The sequence below is a fragment of the Mizuhopecten yessoensis genome, unplaced genomic scaffold, assembly GCF_002113885.1.
Source record: "Mizuhopecten yessoensis strain PY_sf001 unplaced genomic scaffold, ASM211388v2 scaffold7817, whole genome shotgun sequence".
Classification (NCBI taxonomy): domain Eukaryota; kingdom Metazoa; phylum Mollusca; class Bivalvia; order Pectinida; family Pectinidae; genus Mizuhopecten; species Mizuhopecten yessoensis.
The window spans coordinates 61,244-80,960 of NW_018407237.1; the positions used below are offsets into that span (position 1 = coordinate 61,244).

The window sequence follows — 19,717 nt, forward strand, 5'->3', positions numbered from 1 at the left end:
GTCATGTAACACAAAACTGTGATAGTATGTAACACACAAAACTGTGTTAGTCATGTAACACAAAACTATGTTTGTCATGTAACACACAAAACAGTGTTAGTATGTAACACAAAACTATGTTTGTCATGTAACACACAAAACTGTGTTAGTCATGTAACACAAAATTATGTTAGTCATGTAACACAAAACTATGTTAGTCATGTAACACAAAACTATGTTAGTCATGTAACACAAAACTGTTAGTCATGTACGTAACACAAAACTGTGTTAGTCATGTAACACACAAAACTGTGTTAGTCATGTAACACAAAACTGTGTGAGTCATGTAACACAAAACTGTGATAGTATGTAACACACAAAACTGTGTTAGTATGTAACACAAAACTATGTTTGTCATGTAACACAAAACTGTGTTAGTCATGTAACAAATGAAGCTATGTTTGTCATGTAACACACAAAATAGCATTTTTTTCATGAAACACTGGAACAGTCTATACCTGGGACAGTTTGTAATGGGTTATTTCAAGGTCACACCTGAGTCAAATATTTGGAAAATTTTAAGCTCTATTTTGTTAAGAACCAGAAGGTCTAGAGCGAGAATAATGATTGTTGAGTATCTGAAGACAGATTTAATCTCTTTTCATTTCTCCTGCATGAAAGACCCTGTTTGAGCTGATGCTGTGGTGTGGTGTCTGACCTTCTGGCCATCATCCATCCGCTCATTTAACTTTTCCTTTAAAACACTACTTGTCTACAACATCTGGGGGCAGAGGGGTATTTTATGTCCAATAAGTGAAATGGTGGTTAAACATTAAAAAAACCTTCTTCTGCAGGATAAAGGTAGTTGTCAAAAATGGCTCCGGAGCATGCTCGGAACAAAAGGACTAAATTTTGTATAATCTGAGATTATGTCCCCCTTGAAGGCAGAGGTCAGGAATTGGACATTGTGTCCCCCTCAAGAATTTGAATAAAGAGGGTAAAGAACTTCATATTTTCAAAATTCATTTAAACCTGACATCATGATTCTAGGTCTATCAAGGTGTTGTAAACCCTTAAAACACTTGTGAACCAAAAACCAATGGTGATGATATTTGGCCAGCAGCATGCTAAGATTAAGAGCTATAAAGTTTGTTAGAAAGAATGACTTTTCAATATGACAGCTAGGGGTCCGATATGTATAACCTAATGCCAAGGTGATGGCCAGTAGCTTGCTTGTATGAAGGGCTATCAGTTGTATTGAAATAAAAGACCTTCACACATAAAATCAAGGTCACAGGGGTCAGATGTGTTTAAACCTTTAAATGATTTCTTCCGAATACTCAAACATTCCTAGAGTGATGATATTTGGCCATTAACATGCTGGGATGATGATATTTGGCCATTAACATGCTGGGGTGATGATATTTGGCCATTAACATGCTGGGGTGATGATATTTGGCCATTAAAATACTGGGATGAAAGGCTATCAACTTTTTGAAATGAATAACCCTGGCCCTAAGGTCTGTAACTTGCTGGCATAAGATGCTACAAAATTTGCAAAAGAAATGACCTTGACTTATATTCAAGGTCAAAGGAGTCAAATTTGCTAAAACACTTGCCTGACTTCTTTAAAGACCTGGGGTTATGATATTTGGCCAGTATCTTGCTGGCATGGAGAGCTACAAAGTTTGTGAAAAGAATTACCCTACAAAGGTAAAGGATTTTGGCCAAGATTTTTTATTTTTTGTAAAAACAAGCTAAACCTATAATTAACTTGAATAAATACTGAATCATCCATCAACAAGCGTTCAGAAGTGTCCCGTTACTTAGATATATAGGCAACCAAAGGTGACCGCTCCTTACTATATACTGTATATTGGGTAGGATTTAATCCCTCGAATTGCTGCTGATGATAGCTATTTGTTTCATTTGACATGTTAATAAAGTCGGAATCCCGAAGAAACAAGTTAAAAAGGTGTATCGGTGTCATTTCATCTGGATTCATATTCAAACCTGGTTGACCGACGAAGTCAAACACATGAAGGGTTGCTCGCTTCTCGGCTCCAACCTCGCTGTAAATCAATCAATTCATCATCATCATTGTCCAAATCAGGAATATGGAATGTTGGAAGTTCATTGTTTTCCAATGCAACAAGATTCTGCTCCTCAAACCCCTCAAATTCCGCTTCAGAATCATTGTCAGCAAAACTTTCTTCTATCATGTCTGCCATAATTGACGGGCAATTCCAAGGTAAATTCAGCGTCTGACGTCACACGGAGAAACATCTGAACTTTGACCAATCAGAGACCCGTATTTAGGAGATTACCTCTAGTTTCTATTTCTATACACAAGGTCACGCTTGATAAACGCTTTCCGCGAGATTTTGACCGTTGTTTACGTGTGAGCCTCGTAGGAGTAATAGGAGACCGTGTTGACTCGGTCCCCGCGTGGTAAGAGTTAAGGTCACAAGGGTCAAATGTGCCAGCGTGATGATATTGGCCAATAGCATGCTTGGATAGAGTAGTACAAAATTTAATAAAGAAATGACCTTGACCTAATTTCGTATGAAATATCCTTGAACCAAGACGACTCTACGCTGTGTTCACAGCAAATTACTAGAGAGTCTGGCTTCCCAAAGTGCAGCAAGGCAGGGCTCAATAGAAGAAACCAGAGAAATATAGATCTACAAATTCCTCCTTCAGTTAATTTATTTCAATAATTTAGTCGAGAACTTTTTTCAGCCAAGAAGAGTCAATGTGCGGAAACATTTGCAAAATTACTTTTATTGAGAGCATTTTCCCCCTGATTGCTTTAACATCCAGGTTAGCAATACAGGCCCTCTGTGCCCCTTTTTCCTCTTTACTTCTAAACAGTGAAAACTGCTTACCTATAACTTCACTCAGGAAACCTCTAAGGCCCTTAAGCCAACTTTAAAAATTTAGTGATTTGCTCACCTCGTCAAGTTAAGCCAAGTTAGCTTACGCCATGCCACTTCTTCTTAAAATCAAATGGCCTACTGTTATGATATTTAGCTGGTAGCTTCCTTGGATGGAACCTTACAAAGTTTGCGAACAAAAATTACTTTGACTATTGAAAGTCACAGAGTTCAAATAAGTCTATAACAGAAAATGACTTCTTCTGAAGAACCGAAAGGCCAGGAGTTATGATATTAGGCTGGTAGATTTATTTGATGAAGCCCAACAATTTTTGAAAACAAAACTGACTTTGACCCACTTTCACACAACGTCTTCTTAAGAACAAAAAGGCCTAATATTACACTGGTAGATTCCTTTGGTAGAGCCAACAAAGTTTGCAAACAAAAGTTATCTTGACTTAATTGTCACAGAGGTCAAATAGGTATCACGCTTCAAAAGACTTCTGAAGAAGGACCCAACGACCTAGAGTCATGGTATTAGGCCTGTAGATTCCTTGGATGTAGCCCAACAAAATCTGCCAACAAAAATGAAATTGACCTATATTCGATGCCACAGATGTAAAATATGTCTTCAGACAACTTCTTCTGAAAAACCGAAAGTCCTAGAGCTATGATTTGGTTTGGTTTGTTTGTGTTTTATGTCCTATTAACAAGGTGAAGCCTTACAAATTTTGCAATTAAAAAATGACAGCTACTCCTGAGGTCACAGGGATCAAATATTGCAAAAAGGTAAAGCAACTGAAGAATCCATATGCTTGATAAAAGTGTTAATATTTGACAGGTTTTGAACTAAAATAACAAATTCCAGGTGAACTATTAAGGCCCCTGGGCATCTTGTAAAATAAACCTTCTCCTAATTAAATACTCACAATGAAAGATTATACATTGCAGAAAGATTCATATTCAAACATGATTGAGTAATATCCTAAAACATCTTGTACGATGTTTCAAATATTTTTGATGAATGTGGTAAAATCATGAGATAATCTTGCTATAACTATGTGATATGATGAGATTATCTTGCTATAACCATGTGATATGATGAGATTATCTTGCTATAACCATGTGATATGATGAGATTATCTTGCTATAACCATGTGATATGATGAGATTATCTTGCTATAACTATGTGATATGATGAGATTATCTTGCTATAACTATGTGATATGATGAGATTATCTTGCTATAACTATGTGATATGATGAGATTATCTTGCTATAACTATGTGATATGATGAGATTATCTTGCTATAACTATGTGATATGATGAGATTATCTTGCTATAACTATGTGATATGATGAGATTATCTTGCTATAACTATGTGATATGATGAGATTATCTTGCTATAACTATGTGATATGATGAGATTATCTTGCTATAACTATGTGATATGATGAGATTATCTTGCTATAACCATGTGATATGATGAGATTATCTTGCTATAACTATGTGATATGATGAGATTATCTTGCTATAAAACTATGTGATATGATGAGACTATCTTGCTATAACTATGTGATATGATGAGACTATCTTGCTATAACTATGTGATATGATGAGATTATCTTGCTATAACTATGTGATATGATGAGATTATCTTGCTATAACTATGTGATATGATGAGATTATCTTGCTATAACTATGTGATATGATGAGATTATCTTGCTATAACTATGTGATATGATGAGATTATCTTGCTATAACTATGTGATATGATGAGATTATCTTGCTATAACTATGTGATATGATGAGATTATCTTGCTATAACCATGTGATATGATGAGATTATCTTGCTATAACCATGTGATATGATGAGATTATCTTGCTATAACCATGTGATATGAATAATGTGTTGTTGGTAATAAATAGGGAAGGAATGGCATTTTGAACTCGGATATTGATTTCCTGTTTAAACAGGAAAAGCATAAAACCTAACGGTGTTCCAAATTTCCCACAAGAATTACATATAACCTAAAGATGTTCCGAGTATGAATCAGGCACCTTTGAGGTTCCCGAAAGGGTAATTTAAACTGTCGTATTATAAATTGCTATTGACTGATTTAGATATTTTATATCTGATCAACGACTACCATTAATATTTGCGTATAGTGCACACTTTTTTAAGGAAAAATGAATTGTCAAGAAAGGGGTATACACGGTACTCATGAACAATCCAAAACCAGTTCTTGGTCGCAACCATTTATTGTAAATTTTTCGAGGATTTTGGGTAATGTTTTGAAATATGCTCGCTGCAATAAAACTGCTAAATTTCGTTGAATAATCCCTGATTGCATTGCCAATTGAACAATTCAAGTCAAATTATACAATTTGGATAAATTTTCAAGACGTTATGTTGTGAATTGATAAATACCACATATATATCGGGAAACATAACGAAGAATTGCATCGCATTTATCACTATGTGGTTAAAATGTCGTTCTTGGGTAAAATTATGCTGTACTCTTCAATCTTGACAGTAGGAATGTGTCAAAACGACATGGGTAAAGTGGCGAAGTTAGCAAGTTTGTGTACCGCAAAGAGTCAAGGAAGCGCGATATATACTATTAGATATTAACGGGTTCAAAGCAGCCAAGTAAATTCCAATCTTGTCTTTTCGAAGGAGAATTGCTGAAATCACAATTGTTTAGTGTTCCTCATATCTCTCTAATTCGGCTGGTGGCGGTCCTCGTTGGGCTACTGCCTTTAAGCGTACACATTCTGCCAATATCGATGACCAATTCAATTGGATTTGCAGATGATCAGAAAACTACTTGGATAAGTGTATTTCATAACAAAAAAAAAGTAAAAGATTTATCCGTATGTAAGATTGAATCTTTTCTGAAACTTATTGTTATGAAAACAACATCGTTATATTCCAATTACCTGTTCTGCCCATGCCAGGTGACCGTGTCAGTGCGCAGATCTCCCCGTATTTGAGATGTCGGTCAACGCTAACGTTATATTTGCAATATGCTTTCTTATTAATTCTATGTGTTGGCATGGCTACCTGAACAGCATGTATGTATATTTACACCTGGTCATTGGTTGTCAGGGTTGTCATTTCTGTATATATAGTTGGTCATGTACACAAGGGTTGTCATTTCTGTATATATAGTTGGTCATGTACACAAGGGTTGTCATTTCTGTATATATAGTTGGTCATGTTCACAAGGGTTGTCATTTCTGTATATATAGTTGGTCATGTTCACAAGGGTTGTCATTTCTGTATATATAGTTGGTCATGTTCACAAGGGTTGTCATTTCTGTATATATAGTTGGTCATGTTCACAAGGGTTGTCATTTCTGTATATATAGTTGGTCATGTTCACAAGGGTTGTCATTTCTGTATATATAGTTGGTCATGTTCACAAGGGTTGTCATTTCTGTATATATAGTTGGTCATGTTCACAAGGGTTGTCATTTCTGTATATATAGTTGGTCATGTTCACAAGGGTTGTCATTTCTGTATATATAGTTGGTCATGTTCACAAGGGTTGTCATTTCTGTATATATAGTTGGTCATGTTCACAAGGGTTGTCATTTCTGTATATATAGTTGGTCATGTTCACAAGGGTTGTCATTTCTGTATATATAGTTGGTCATGTTCACAAGGGTTGTCATTTCTGTATATATAGTTGGTCATGTTCACAAGGGTTGTCATTTCTGTATATATAGTTGGTCATGTTCACAAGGGTTGTCATTTCTGTATATATAGTTGGTCATGTTCACAAGGGTTGTCATTTCTGTATATATAGTTGGTCATGTTCACAAGGGTTGTCATTTCTGTATATATAGTTGGTCATGTTCACAAGGGTTGTCATTTCTGTATATATAGTTGGTCATGTTCACAAGGGTTGTCATTTCTGTATATATAGTTGGTCATGTTCACAAGGGTTGTCATTTCTGTATATATAGTTGGTCATGTTCACAAGGGTTGTCATTTCTGTATATATAGTTGGTCATGTTCACAAGGGTTGTCATTTCTGTATATATAGTTGGTCATGTTCACAAGGGTTGTCATTTCTGTATATATAGTTGGTCATGTTCACAAGGGTTGTCATTTCTGTATATATAGTTGGTCATGTTCACAAGGGTTGTCATTTCTGTATATATAGTTGGTCATGTTCACAAGGGTTGTCATTTCTGTATATATAGTTGGTCATGTTCACAAGGGTTGTCATTTCTGTATATATAGTTGGTCATGTTCACAAGGGTTGTCATTTCTGTATATATAGTTGGTCATGTTCACAAGGGTTGTCATTTCTGTATATATAGTTGGTCATGTTCACAAGGGTTGTCATTTCTGTATATATAGTTGGTCATGTTCACAAGGGTTGTCATTTCTGTATATATAGTTGGTCATGTTCACAAGGGTTGTCATTTCTGTATATATAGTTGGTCATGTTCACAAGGGTTGTCATTTCTGTATATATAGTTGGTCATGTTCACAAGGGTTGTCATTTCTGTATATATAGTTGGTCATGTTCACAAGGGTTGTCATTTCTGTATATATAGTTGGTCATGTTCACAAGGGTTGTCATTTCTGTATATATAGTTGGTCATGTTCACAAGGGTTGTCATTTCTGTATATATAGTTGGTCATGTTCACAAGGGTTGTCATTTCTGTATATATAGTTGGTCATGTTCACAAGGGTTGTCATTTCTGTATATATAGTTGGTCATGTTCACAAGGGTTGTCATTTCTGTATATATAGTTGGTCATGTTCACAAGGGTTGTCATTTCTGTATATATAGTTGGTCATGTTCACAAGGGTTGTCATTTCTGTATATATAGTTGGTCATGTTCACAAGGGTTGTCATTTCTGTATATATAGTTGGTCATGTTCACAAGGGTTGTCATTTCTGTATATATAGTTGGTCATGTTCACAAGGGTTGTCATTTCTGTATATATAGTTGGTCATGTTCACAAGGGTTGTCATTTCTGTATATATAGTTGGTCATGTTCACAAGGGTTGTCATTTCTGTATATATAGTTGGTCATGTTCACAAGGGTTGTCATTTCTGTATATATAGTTGGTCATGTTCACAAGGGTTGTCATTTCTGTATATATAGTTGGTCATGTTCACAAGGGTTGTCATTTCTGTATATATAGTTGGTCATGTTCACAAGGGTTGTCATTTCTGTATATATAGTTGGTCATGTTCACAAGGGTTGTCATTTCTGTATATATAGTTGGTCATGTTCACAAGGGTTGTCATTTCTGTATATATAGTTGGTCATGTTCACAAGGGTTGTCATTTCTGTATATATAGTTGGTCATGTTCACAAGGGTTGTCATTTCTGTATATATAGTTGGTCATGTTCACAAGGGTTGTCATTTCTGTATATATAGTTGGTCATGTTCACAAGGGTTGTCATTTCTGTATATATAGTTGGTCATGTTCACAAGGGTTGTCATTTCTGTATATATAGTTGGTCATGTTCACAAGGGTTGTCATTTCTGTATATATAGTTGGTCATGTTCACAAGGGTTGTCATTTCTGTATATATAGTTGGTCATGTTCACAAGGGTTGTCATTTCTGTATATATAGTTGGTCATGTTCACAAGGGTTGTCATTTCTGTATATATAGTTGGTCATGTTCACAAGGGTTGTCATTTCTGTATATATAGTTGGTCATGTTCACAAGGGTTGTCATTTCTGTATATATAGTTGGTCATGTTCACAAGGGTTGTCATTTCTGTATATATAGTTGGTCATGTTCACAAGGGTTGTCATTTCTGTATATATAGTTGGTCATGTTCACAAGGGTTGTCATTTCTGTATATATAGTTGGTCATGTTCACAAGGGTTGTCATTTCTGTATATATAGTTGGTCATGTTCACAAGGGTTGTCATTTCTGTATATATAGTTGGTCATGTTCACAAGGGTTGTCATTTCTGTATATATAGTTGGTCATGTTCACAAGGGTTGTCATTTCTGTATATATAGTTGGTCATGTTTACAAGGGTTGTCATTTCTGTATATATAGTTGGTCATGTACACAAGGGTTGTCATTTCTGTATATATAGTTGGTCATGTTTACAAGGGTTGTCATTCCTGTATATATAGTTGGTCATGTACACAAGGGTTGTCATATCTGTATATATAGTTGGTCATGTACACAAGGGTTGTCATTTCTGTATATATAGTTGGTCATGTACACAAAGGTCGTCATTTTTGTATATATAGATGGTCATGTTCACAAGGGTTGTCATTTTGCTATATTTGCGGTCACCAAAGATAGCGCAAAATTAAATATCTAACAAAAATTAATCAAAGAATTGAAATTTTCATGGAAATTATATTGAAATATTCGCTATATATAATGACACAAAAGGACAATAAAGATAGCACTTCAATATTGCATTTTACTTTATTCTCATGTAAAATGGATCTCATCACGTAGATAATTAAGTAACATTGTGAGTCTGATATTTGTACCAAGGTATGTTTCAGGAAGATTTCAGTAGCCTTGTTTCATGTGTTACAGGTTGCGGACAGTCGCAGTGCGGGTTCAGATACTCCGGAGGACACAACACCTTCGGACAACACTCCATCAGCAAGCTCCACCTGGACAACCTGGCCAAACCCACCCAATCCTGGGGCAAAGCCTGAGGCCCAGCGCCCTCACACCATATCGTCAGCTTATGAGAAATCTCAGAAACGTCCTGCATTGTCGTCCAAGCTATTTGAGCCATTGTTGCAAGAGGGGGATGACCAGCCATTAGAACAGCCAGTTCTCCGACATGAGAGGTCTAATAGTACATCCGATTCGGTAAATCCTTACTTGCGCCCCCAGTCAGCCACAATCAACAAACTGCAGCCCATGCTGCCTCCACTGGCTCCAAAACCAAAGTCACGTGCTGTGGCTCCTCCTAAACTCCCAATAGCAGGTAAGAGTCTTCTTCTACAAGAATGTAAGTGTACTTTTATGGATGATAAGGTCATAATTAGGGCTTTCCACCAACTGGTGAAAAGACCTATTGTTTTTGTTATGTTTCTTCTTATTATTAGGGCTTTCCACTAACTGGTGAAAAGACCTATTGTTTTTGTTATGTTTCTTCTTATTATTAGGGCTTTTCACTAACTGGTGAAAAGACCTATTGTTTTTGTTATGTTTCTTCTTCTTCTTCTTATTATTCTCCCCTAATTTGTGAATTCTGTATCTTTTGATTGGTAAAAGATAGGTTTATAGTCTTTTAGGTATGTTGTAGGAAAAGGTCTGAAGATGATCAAGCAACATTTTGAAGTAGGTTAAAAATCAAATATGGCCACCATGACGTCATACCTTAAAATCTAAAAATGGCCATAACTCAAAAACGGTTTAATTTACAGAATTGACGCAAAGATATTATATGTATATAATCATCAGGGCTAACTTTTTCTCATTACATGTTAATACAAAATATTTCTAATAAAAAAGCTTGCTATTGGGTCAAAGGTCACCATTTTTAGGTCACCTGAGCTTTAGCTCAAGTGACCTATTGCTATCCGTTTTCGTCCGTCGTCGTCCGTCGTCCGTCATCCGTCGTCCGTTAACATTTTACATTTCAAACTTAAAGTCAAGTTCTGCTGGGCCGATTGAACTGAAAGTTGGTAGGAATGATCGCCTCATGGTCCTGACAAAGTGTTGTTATTTTTCGGGTCGATCAGAAATCCAATATGGCCGCCACGGCCGCCATTTTGAAAACCTATTTCAAACTTAAAGTCAAGTTCTGCTGGACCGATTGAACTGAAAGTTGGTAGGAATGATCGCCTCATGGTCCTGACAAAGTGTTGTTATTTTTCGGGTCGATCAGAAATCCAATATGGCCGCCACGGCCGCCATTTTGAAAACCTATTTCAAACTTAAAGTCAAGTTCTGCTGGACCGATTGAACTGAAAGTTGGTAGGAATGATCGCCTCATGGTCCTGACAAAGTGTTGTTATTTTTCGGGTCGATCAGAAATCCAATATGGCCGCCACGGCCGCCATTTTGAAAACCTATTTCAAACTTAAAGTCAAGTTCTGCTGGACCGATTGAACTGAAAGTTGGTAGGAATGATCGCCTCATGGTCCTGACAAAGTGTTGTTATTTTTCGGGTCGATCAGAAATCCAATATGGCCGCCACGGCCGCCATTTTGAAAACCTATTTCAAACTTAAAGTCAAGTTCTGCTGGACCGATTGAACTGAAAGTTGGTAGGAATGATCGCCTCATGGTCCTGACAAAGTGTTGTTATTTTTCGGGTCAATCAGAAATACAATTTGGCTGCCATGGCCGCTATTTTGCTACTAAATTCTAATAGGCCGATCTCACTTAAAATTGGTCTAGGAATGATCAGCTCATGGTCCTGACAAAGTTAAGTTAACATTATACTATTTTTTACTCAAATTGGTACATATTTCAACAAAAAAAAAAAAATACTGTAGACTCAGGTGACCGTTAAGGCCCATGGGCCTCTTGTTTTAAAAACATTCATTTTTCATTTTGTTGGAAAAAATACTTCTACAGATCGATGAAGAATGCCATTCCGATGAATTTGATGTCTTTAGTTTTTCTGTAACATTTACCGTTAACGACGTACGCCATTTTGAATATTTTCTTTTGATCTTTTAAAAATATCGCAATATTTTAAAACTTGTTTTACTCCAATATCAATGACAAATATTTGGTCACTGTATTTGTTATGAAAAAGGTTTCCCCAGATGTCCTCTAACACTTAAAAAAAAAATCAACTTCATTGAAAAATTAAAATGGCCGCCATGACGTCATACCTCAAAATCTTAAAATGGCTATAACTCAAACACGGTTGAATTTACAGCCTTTAAGCGCTGATATCATTTGTAGATAAGGTCAGGGCTAACTTTTTTCCATTGTATATTATTACTTAAAAGGTCAAATGAAAAAGTTCGCTGTTGGGTCAAAGGTCACAATTTTTAAAAAATATTCATTTTTCATTTTTTTTTTAAAGAATTCTTCTATAGATCAATGAAGAATGTCATTCCGAATAATTTGATGTCTTTAGTTTTTCTGTAACATTTACAGTTAACGTTGTACATCATTTTGAATATTTCCTTTGATCTTTTAAAATGCTGACATTATGTTAAAACTTCAACGATCTTCTTCTCCAATTCTGCCATTGCAATATTAACCACAATTAATAAATGTATTCCTCTAGGGGCCCTTGCAAACTTATGTTACTTTTTGGAGCAATTAATATTCCAAGATGGCCGCCACGAACTCTGATTGGTTAACAGCCTATACCAATAAATTTTGTTAACGATATCAAACACGAGGTTGATCTTTGGATATCATATAGAGATAGCCAAGGGCAAACTTTTTCTTTCATACTGTTTTAGGAAAAAATGTCAACTTCCGGTTTTCGGCAGGGGTCAAAGTTAAAATGCACTATATTGGGTACCAGCCTTAAAAAATCTTCTTCTTAAGTTTCACATGGTCTAGAGTCTTGATATTTAATTGTAAAGATTCTGAGATGTCGGGGTATCAGGTTTGAAAAAATGGTTGACATTGATCAACTATCAAGGTCACAATCAAGGTCACAAATTTCAAATGTTAAAAAAAATAAAATTACTTTTAATCAAGAATATTTCAAAAATTGTTCGATTGATTCACTTTACATTCAGGTATGATGTGGACAACACAAATGTGCACATTTTTGGCAGAAAACATTTTGAGTTTACCAGGTCGAGTTTTGAGTTATTCAGGGGTCAAACTTCATATGTGCTATTTCAAGATAATGACTTCAAAAAACTTCTTCTAGAGTTCTACAAGGTCTAGAGTCCTACTATTTGATACATAATACGGCGAAGTAATTGGCAATCAAGTTTGAAAAATGATTGACCTTGATTGACTTTCAAGGTCACAGAGGCCATATATGGAAAAAAAAAAAAAAAACACTTTTTCTGAATAACCAATAATTCCAGGGTAACGATGTTTAGCAAGAAGCATGCTTAAATGAAGGGCTTTAAAGTGTGTGCAAATGAATGACCTTGACCTACTCTAAATATAATTTCAAAAGTGAAAGTCAAAAACCGTTTTCATTTTTGTGCGATTGTCAAGTGCTTTCAGTACTCAGCACTCTCAGTACTTTGATTTATATCAAGACATCGAATACACGCTGGTTATACTACATCGATTACTACGCACTCTCAATCTTAAAAGTAGGGACAGTTTACATCACTACTGCAGTGGGTAAACATCAGCCTTTCTTTGGCATGGCAAACCCAACCGATATAGACAAAAAGCAAGTTTCAATTCATCATCCTGACGTACATAGTGGACGGACTATAGGACGACTTTTACGGACTACATTCGTATACAACTAAGCCCATTGGCTGCCTATATTTATCCGTTTCTTTCCGAATCCCCCACTACTCAGTCAGCTACTGTACACATCAGTTCAAGTCTTCAATGAAGCTCTGAAAGATGTTCAAAGAAATAATCTTTAACCATATTCCTAGAGGGGTGTAGGTACTAATACTAAAATTAGGGTATTACATCATGAAAATTAGTTTACAATTGCCCAGTTGTTAGAAAGCTTTTAGCATACAATTATTCTTCTATGAAAATGACTAAGTAAGAAAAAGACACTATTTCTATGTTCAATTATGATTGCATTTGTCTTTGAGCAGGAGATTCCCAGGCATTATATGTGAATCTGACAGACCTTGCCAACATGGCAGTGGAGCAACAGAAGGACCAGGGTACAGACAGTGACATCACACCGACAGAGAGGAGCCCTCCCGCCACCATGTCTGAGCAGGTAGCTTGTTCCTTCCCAGCCTTTAATGCTGTCCAGTTACTACATACAATCATGTCTGCTCTGTCATAAAGACTTGTGGTACTAAATCACTTATCAAGTCTTATTACTTAACGTTTAAGCTGCTATTTTCAATATTTTAAAATCAACGTTAATGACATTTGTCTTGAAGATTTGTAGTCACATACCTAACAAAGATTACAAGTCAGTTACCTAACACAGATTACAAGTCAGTTACATACCTGACAAAGATTACAAGTCAGTTACCTAACAAAGATTACAAGTCAGTTACCTGACAAAAATTACAAGTCAGTTACCTGACAAAGAATACAAGTCAGTTACCTACAACGATTACAAATCAGTTACCTGACAAAGATTACAAGTCAGTTACCTGACAAAGATTACAAATCAGTTACCTAACAAAGAGTACAAGTCAGTTACCTGACAAAGATTACAAGTCAGTTCCCTGACAAAAATTACAAGTCAGTTACCTGACAAAGAATCCAAGTCAGTTACCTACAACGATTACAAATCAGTTACCTGACAAAGATTAAAAGTCAGTTACCTGACAAAGATTACAAATCAGTTACCTAACAAAGATTACAAGTCAGTTACTTAACAAAGATTACAAGTCGGTTACCTAACAAAGATTACAAGTCAGTTACTTAACAAAGATTACAAGTCGGTTACCTAACAAAGATTACAAGTCAGTTACATAACAAAGATTACAAGTCAGTTACCTAACACAGATTACAAGTCAGTTACATACCTGACAAAGATCACAAGTCAGTTACCTAACAAAGATTACAAGTCAGTTCCCTGACAAAAATTACAAGTCAGTTACCTGACAAAGAATACGGGGGAGTTACCTACAACGATTACAAATCAGTTACCTGACAAAGATTAAAAGTCAGTTACCTGACAAAGATTACAAATCAGTTACCTAACAAAGAGTACAAGTCAGTTACCTGACAAAGATTACAAGTCATTTACCTGATAAAGATTACAAGTCAGTTACCTGACAAATATTACAAGTCAGTAACCTGATAAAGATTACAAATCAGTTACCTGACAAAGATTACAAGTCAGTTACCTGACAAAGATTACAAATCAGTTACCTGACAAAGATTACAAGTCAGTTACCTGACAAAGATTACAAGTCAGTTACCTAACAAAGATTACCAGTCATGAAGGTTTTCAATGGTCCATACTTCTGCAAACAGGATGGCAGCCAGACAGCAATCTTTTTGATTTTTGTTTACACTTCAATTTTGTTATCGCTGTGTATATTCATTCCCCTTTGACGATTCCCTTCTTAAAAATACCCATGACCCTCATGATAATTCATCTCATATTGTCAGCATTTCTAGGTATGTAATGATTACAAATTTCATAATTTTGCATATAGTTATGCAATTCTAATACAATAAACATTTGTTATAGTGGTTAATAATTTATTACAAGGTATAAGTTAATGAACAAAATTCCTGTTCAGTTAATTTTAACATGGGATTGGGTAATAATCCCTGTAAGGGAAATGGAGAGCAGTGTGGATTTCGCTGAAGATCACTATTTTGGCCGATATGTTACTAAAAAAAATCATCGGTAAATTATGGTAAAAATCACTGGTAAATGATGGTAAAAATTACTGGTAAATGATGGTAAAAATTACTGGTAAATGATGGTAAAAATCACTGGTAAATGATTGTAAAAGTCACTGATAAATGATGGTAAAAATCATGGTTTATGCCCTTTGGATCTTGGGTCATGCCTGTCTGTTGGTCCGTCCTCCGTCATCCATCCTTAAACAATACTTGTTATTGCTATTTCTCCGGAAATAATGGTGGGATGTTTCTAAAATTCCCTATGTAGGTTTATTTTAGAGACTGACCAGGTACTGGCCTTAGGTCGGTGTGGTTTTTTTCCGGGAACTCCGGCTTTCCTCCACCACCAAAACCTGGCACGTCCTTAAATGACCATAGCTGTTAATAGGACGTAAAACACAAATAAACAATAAACAAACTGATCAGATAAACAAAATGGCAGACAGAGGCAGCCATCTTGGATTTTGACAGTGAAGGTTTGTAATAGCTTTTTCTCAGGAAACGCTGGAAGGATCTTTCTCAAATTTGATTTTTAAGTTCCCCTTGGTCCTTTATTGTGCAGATTTACTTTAGAGACTGAATAAACAAAATATTTCACAGGCAGCTATATCTTGGATTATAAGAGTTAAATATTGTTATCGATTTTTCTTAAACAGCACTCTACAGATCTTTCTCAAACTTCATATGAAGATTTCCCTTGGTCCCTAGTTGTGCATGTTTTATTTTGAGAGTGACCATTAAAACAATTTGGCTTCAGGTGGTCATCCTTGATCTTGACATTTGAAGAATATGATCACATTATCTGTAGAAGTACTTAACAGATCTATTACAATGATCGGTTCTATTTCTTTTACATAAAGGTACTGTACTAGCAGATATGTGATACAACAAACTCACTTTCAAGGTTATCTTTTAAACACAGTAGTATGAAGTTTAAGGTCAAAAGTTACACTAAGGTGCATTTAGTGTTTACACGAATGACTGTCGAACAGATAAGAGAAAAGATTTGAATTGACATAGAACTAATGAAGATGGTAAGTTGGTGTACGCCAAGATCCTCCTGGGATCTTGTTAGATGTCCTTATTTATGAGTTCATTGGTGAATAGTATCACATGACCTTGACTTTAGTGCACAAAACCAGCGACTTTCCACATGTCGTTTTGACACAATTTTAAACTGCCATGATTGAGGGTCTTGGGGTTCTATTAAACACAATCATTGTGGTGAGCAGGGGGAAAATAAATGTTAGATATTGCATTTAAGCAATAGTTTTTGTCAGTAAGCTACATGTGTAACTTACAGATTAGGCCTACAGGTCATCATCAATGGATTAAAAGGATTCAGTACCTGGTGGTTCAGGACACAAAAACTGAGCAAAGTACAGGGCTGAAACTTAGTCCAAATGCAAAAAATCTGAAACATATTATACAAATACTGAAGCATCACGGCACCAAAGTGTCTGCAACACCATCGACCACTGTACTGACCATGATCGTGTCGATCACTGTACTGACCGTGAGCGTGTCGATCACTGTACTGACCGTGAGCGTGTTGACCACTGTACTGACCTTGAGTGTGTCGACCACTGTACTGACAGTGAGCGTGTCGACCACTGTACTGACGTGAGCCTGTCGATCACTGTACTGACCGTGAGTGTGTCGACCACTGTACTGACAGTGAGCGTGTTGACCACTGTACTGACCGTGAGCCTGTTGACCACTGTACTGACCGTGAGCCTGTCGATCACTGTACTGACCGTGAGCGTGTCGATCACTGTACTGACCGTGAGCGTGTCGACCACTGTACTGACAGTGTGCGTGTCGACCACTGTACTGATCGTGAGCGTGTCGACCACTGTACTGACTGTGAGCCTGTCGATCACTGTACTGACCGTGAACCTGTCGATCACTGTACTGACCGTGAGCGTGTCGATCACTGTACTGACTGTGAGCCTGTCGATCACTGTATACTGACCATGAGCCTGTCGATCACTGTACTGACCGTGAGCCTGTCGATCACTGTACTCATGACCGTGAACATGTCAATATTTTTAGGGTGGCAAGTAGACTCGGCGTGCAATCAACCTGTGGTAGTGTGGGATTGGGTGGCAAGTGGACTCGGCATGCAATCAACCTGTGGTAGTGTGGAATTGGGTGGCAAGTAGACTCGGTGTGCAATCAACCTGTGGTAGTGTGGGATTGGGTGGCAAGTAGACTCGGTGTGAAATCAACCTGTGGAATTGGGTAGCAAGTAGACTCTGCGTGAAATCATACTGTGGTAGTGTGGGATTGGGTGGCAAGTGGACTCAGCGTGCAATCAACCTCTGTGATTGGGTGGCAAGTAAGACTCGGTGTGAAATCAACCTGTGGAATTGGGTGGCAAGTAGACTCGGCGTGCAATCAACCTGTGGTAGTGTGGGATTGGTTGGCAAGTGGATTCGGCATGCAATCAACCTTTGGGATTGGGTAGCAAGTAGACTTGGTGTGCAATCAACCTGTGGTAGTGTGGGATTGGGTGGCAAGTGGATTCGGCATGCAATCAACCTTTGGGATTGGGTAGCAAGTAGACTTGGTGTGCAATCAACCTGTGGGATTGGGTGGCAAGTTGACTTGGTGTGAAATCATTCTGTGGAATTGGGTGGCAAGTAGACTTGGTGTGCAATCAACCTGTGGGATTGGGTGGCAAGTTGACTTGGTGTGAAATCATTCTGTGGAATTGGGTGGCAAGTAGACTCATCGTGCAATCAACATGAGGTAGTGTGGGACTGGGTGGCAAGTAGACTTGGTATGCAATCAACCTGTGGTAGTGTGTGATTGGGTGGCAAGTTGACTTGGTGTGAAATCATTCTGTGGAATTGGGTGGCAAGTAGACTCAGCGTGCAATCAACATGAGGTAGTGTGGGACTGGGTGGCAAGTAGACTTGGGGTGAAATCATTCTGTGGAATTGGGTGGGAAGTAGACTCAGCGTGCAATCAACATGAGGGAGTGTGGGATTGGGTGGCAAGTGGACTCGGAGTGAAATCAACCTGTGGACTTGGGTGGCAAGTAGACTTGGGGTGCAATCATCCTGTGGCAGTGTGGGATTTGGTGGCAAGTAGACTCGGTGTGCAATCAACCTGTGGAATTGGGTGGCAAGTAGACTTGGTGTGCAATCATCCTGTGGTAGTGTGGGATTTGGTGGCAAGTAGACTCGGCGTGCAATCAACCTGTGGTAGTGTGGGATTGGGTGGCAAGTAGGCTCTTGCCTTAAATCTATCGGTTTAACTAAGAGACAGCTATAATACAGAAATACAGGTACAAACTTCGCAAACTTATTAAAAAGAACAATTAAAAATAGATAAAGTGCACAATTATCTCAACTCCCTCACTGTAGAAGAGTTCTGTGAATTTACATACAACTCCTAATAAATCTTACATTGGACACTCTTATTTTATAATTGTATGAGAATTAATATCAATCTCCTTTCACAAACCTGTGAAAATGACCAAATCGTATCTCATTAGCTGTCACATTCTAGTAGTGTGAACCATCACTTGCATCGTATGTTCTCACCAATCTTACATCCTAACAATAATAATCTCATGGCATGCATTCAATATTCACACCAATATTCACATGTTGTAGAGTCTAAATGGTAGCAAACTATTAACTCCTTCATATATAGGCCGGGTCCTTGTAAGCTATACCCGTCACATAATACACTGACAACCGTTTGTAAAAACCTAGCAACTCGGAGTTTCTAAACTTGCTGGTATAGTTTCTCTAATTAAAATAGTCATTACGAAACTAACCTCCAATTGCTGCACTTGGATGCTACCATCTACTAACAACATGACTGCCTCCCAGTACCATGTGCTTATGTCAACAAGTGACAATGGGATCACACTTAAACCACCAAGTTGTATTGAATGGATCTATATTATCTTTCATGCAAACTGGAGGAACTTTCTCAAATATTACTTGGAGATCGATAGGCATTTTTGAAGACAAAACACCATTTTGTCATAGTATTTTGTTGAGGTCAAAGGTCAATTTAGAGATCTAGCTGGTGTCGAATATTAGCATAGGCTATAACGGGTTAAGAGATTCAGCCGTTTTCTTCTTGATATTCGAGAAGACCTGAGGTGCTGATGTTTTGCCAGTAGGTAAATGGGTAAGAGTGCTACCAATATTTCCTCAGATAAATAACCTTGTCTTACTCTCAAGGCTACATTAAGTCAAACTTGTTAGACTTCAAGCAGCTTTTTTTAGGTCACCTGAGACAAAGTCTCAAGTGACCTATTGCGATCGCCTTTTGTCCGTCGTCGTCCGTCGTCCGTCGTGCGTCCGTAAACAATTTACATTTTCGACTTCTTCTCCAAAACCCCTGAACCAATTTCAATGAAATTTTGCAGGGACCTTCCATGGACAAAGGTCAACAAAAATAGT

At 37.2% G+C, this 19,717-nt stretch overlaps 1 protein-coding gene across 4 annotated transcripts in view; it reads left to right on the forward strand.

Annotated features, from left to right (window-relative positions):
* LOC110454375 (metastasis suppressor protein 1-like) overlaps window positions 1–19,717 on the forward strand; it is a 104,220-nt gene that overhangs the window by 55,266 nt on the left and 29,237 nt on the right. For all 4 annotated transcript variants that reach the window (XM_021503843.1, XM_021503846.1, XM_021503844.1 and 1 more), the window contains 2 exons: window positions 9,412–9,814; window positions 13,556–13,686. In XM_021503843.1, the coding sequence (XP_021359518.1) occupies window positions 9,412–9,814; window positions 13,556–13,686 (534 nt within the window). The remainder of the gene's footprint in view (window positions 1–9,411; window positions 9,815–13,555; window positions 13,687–19,717) is intronic.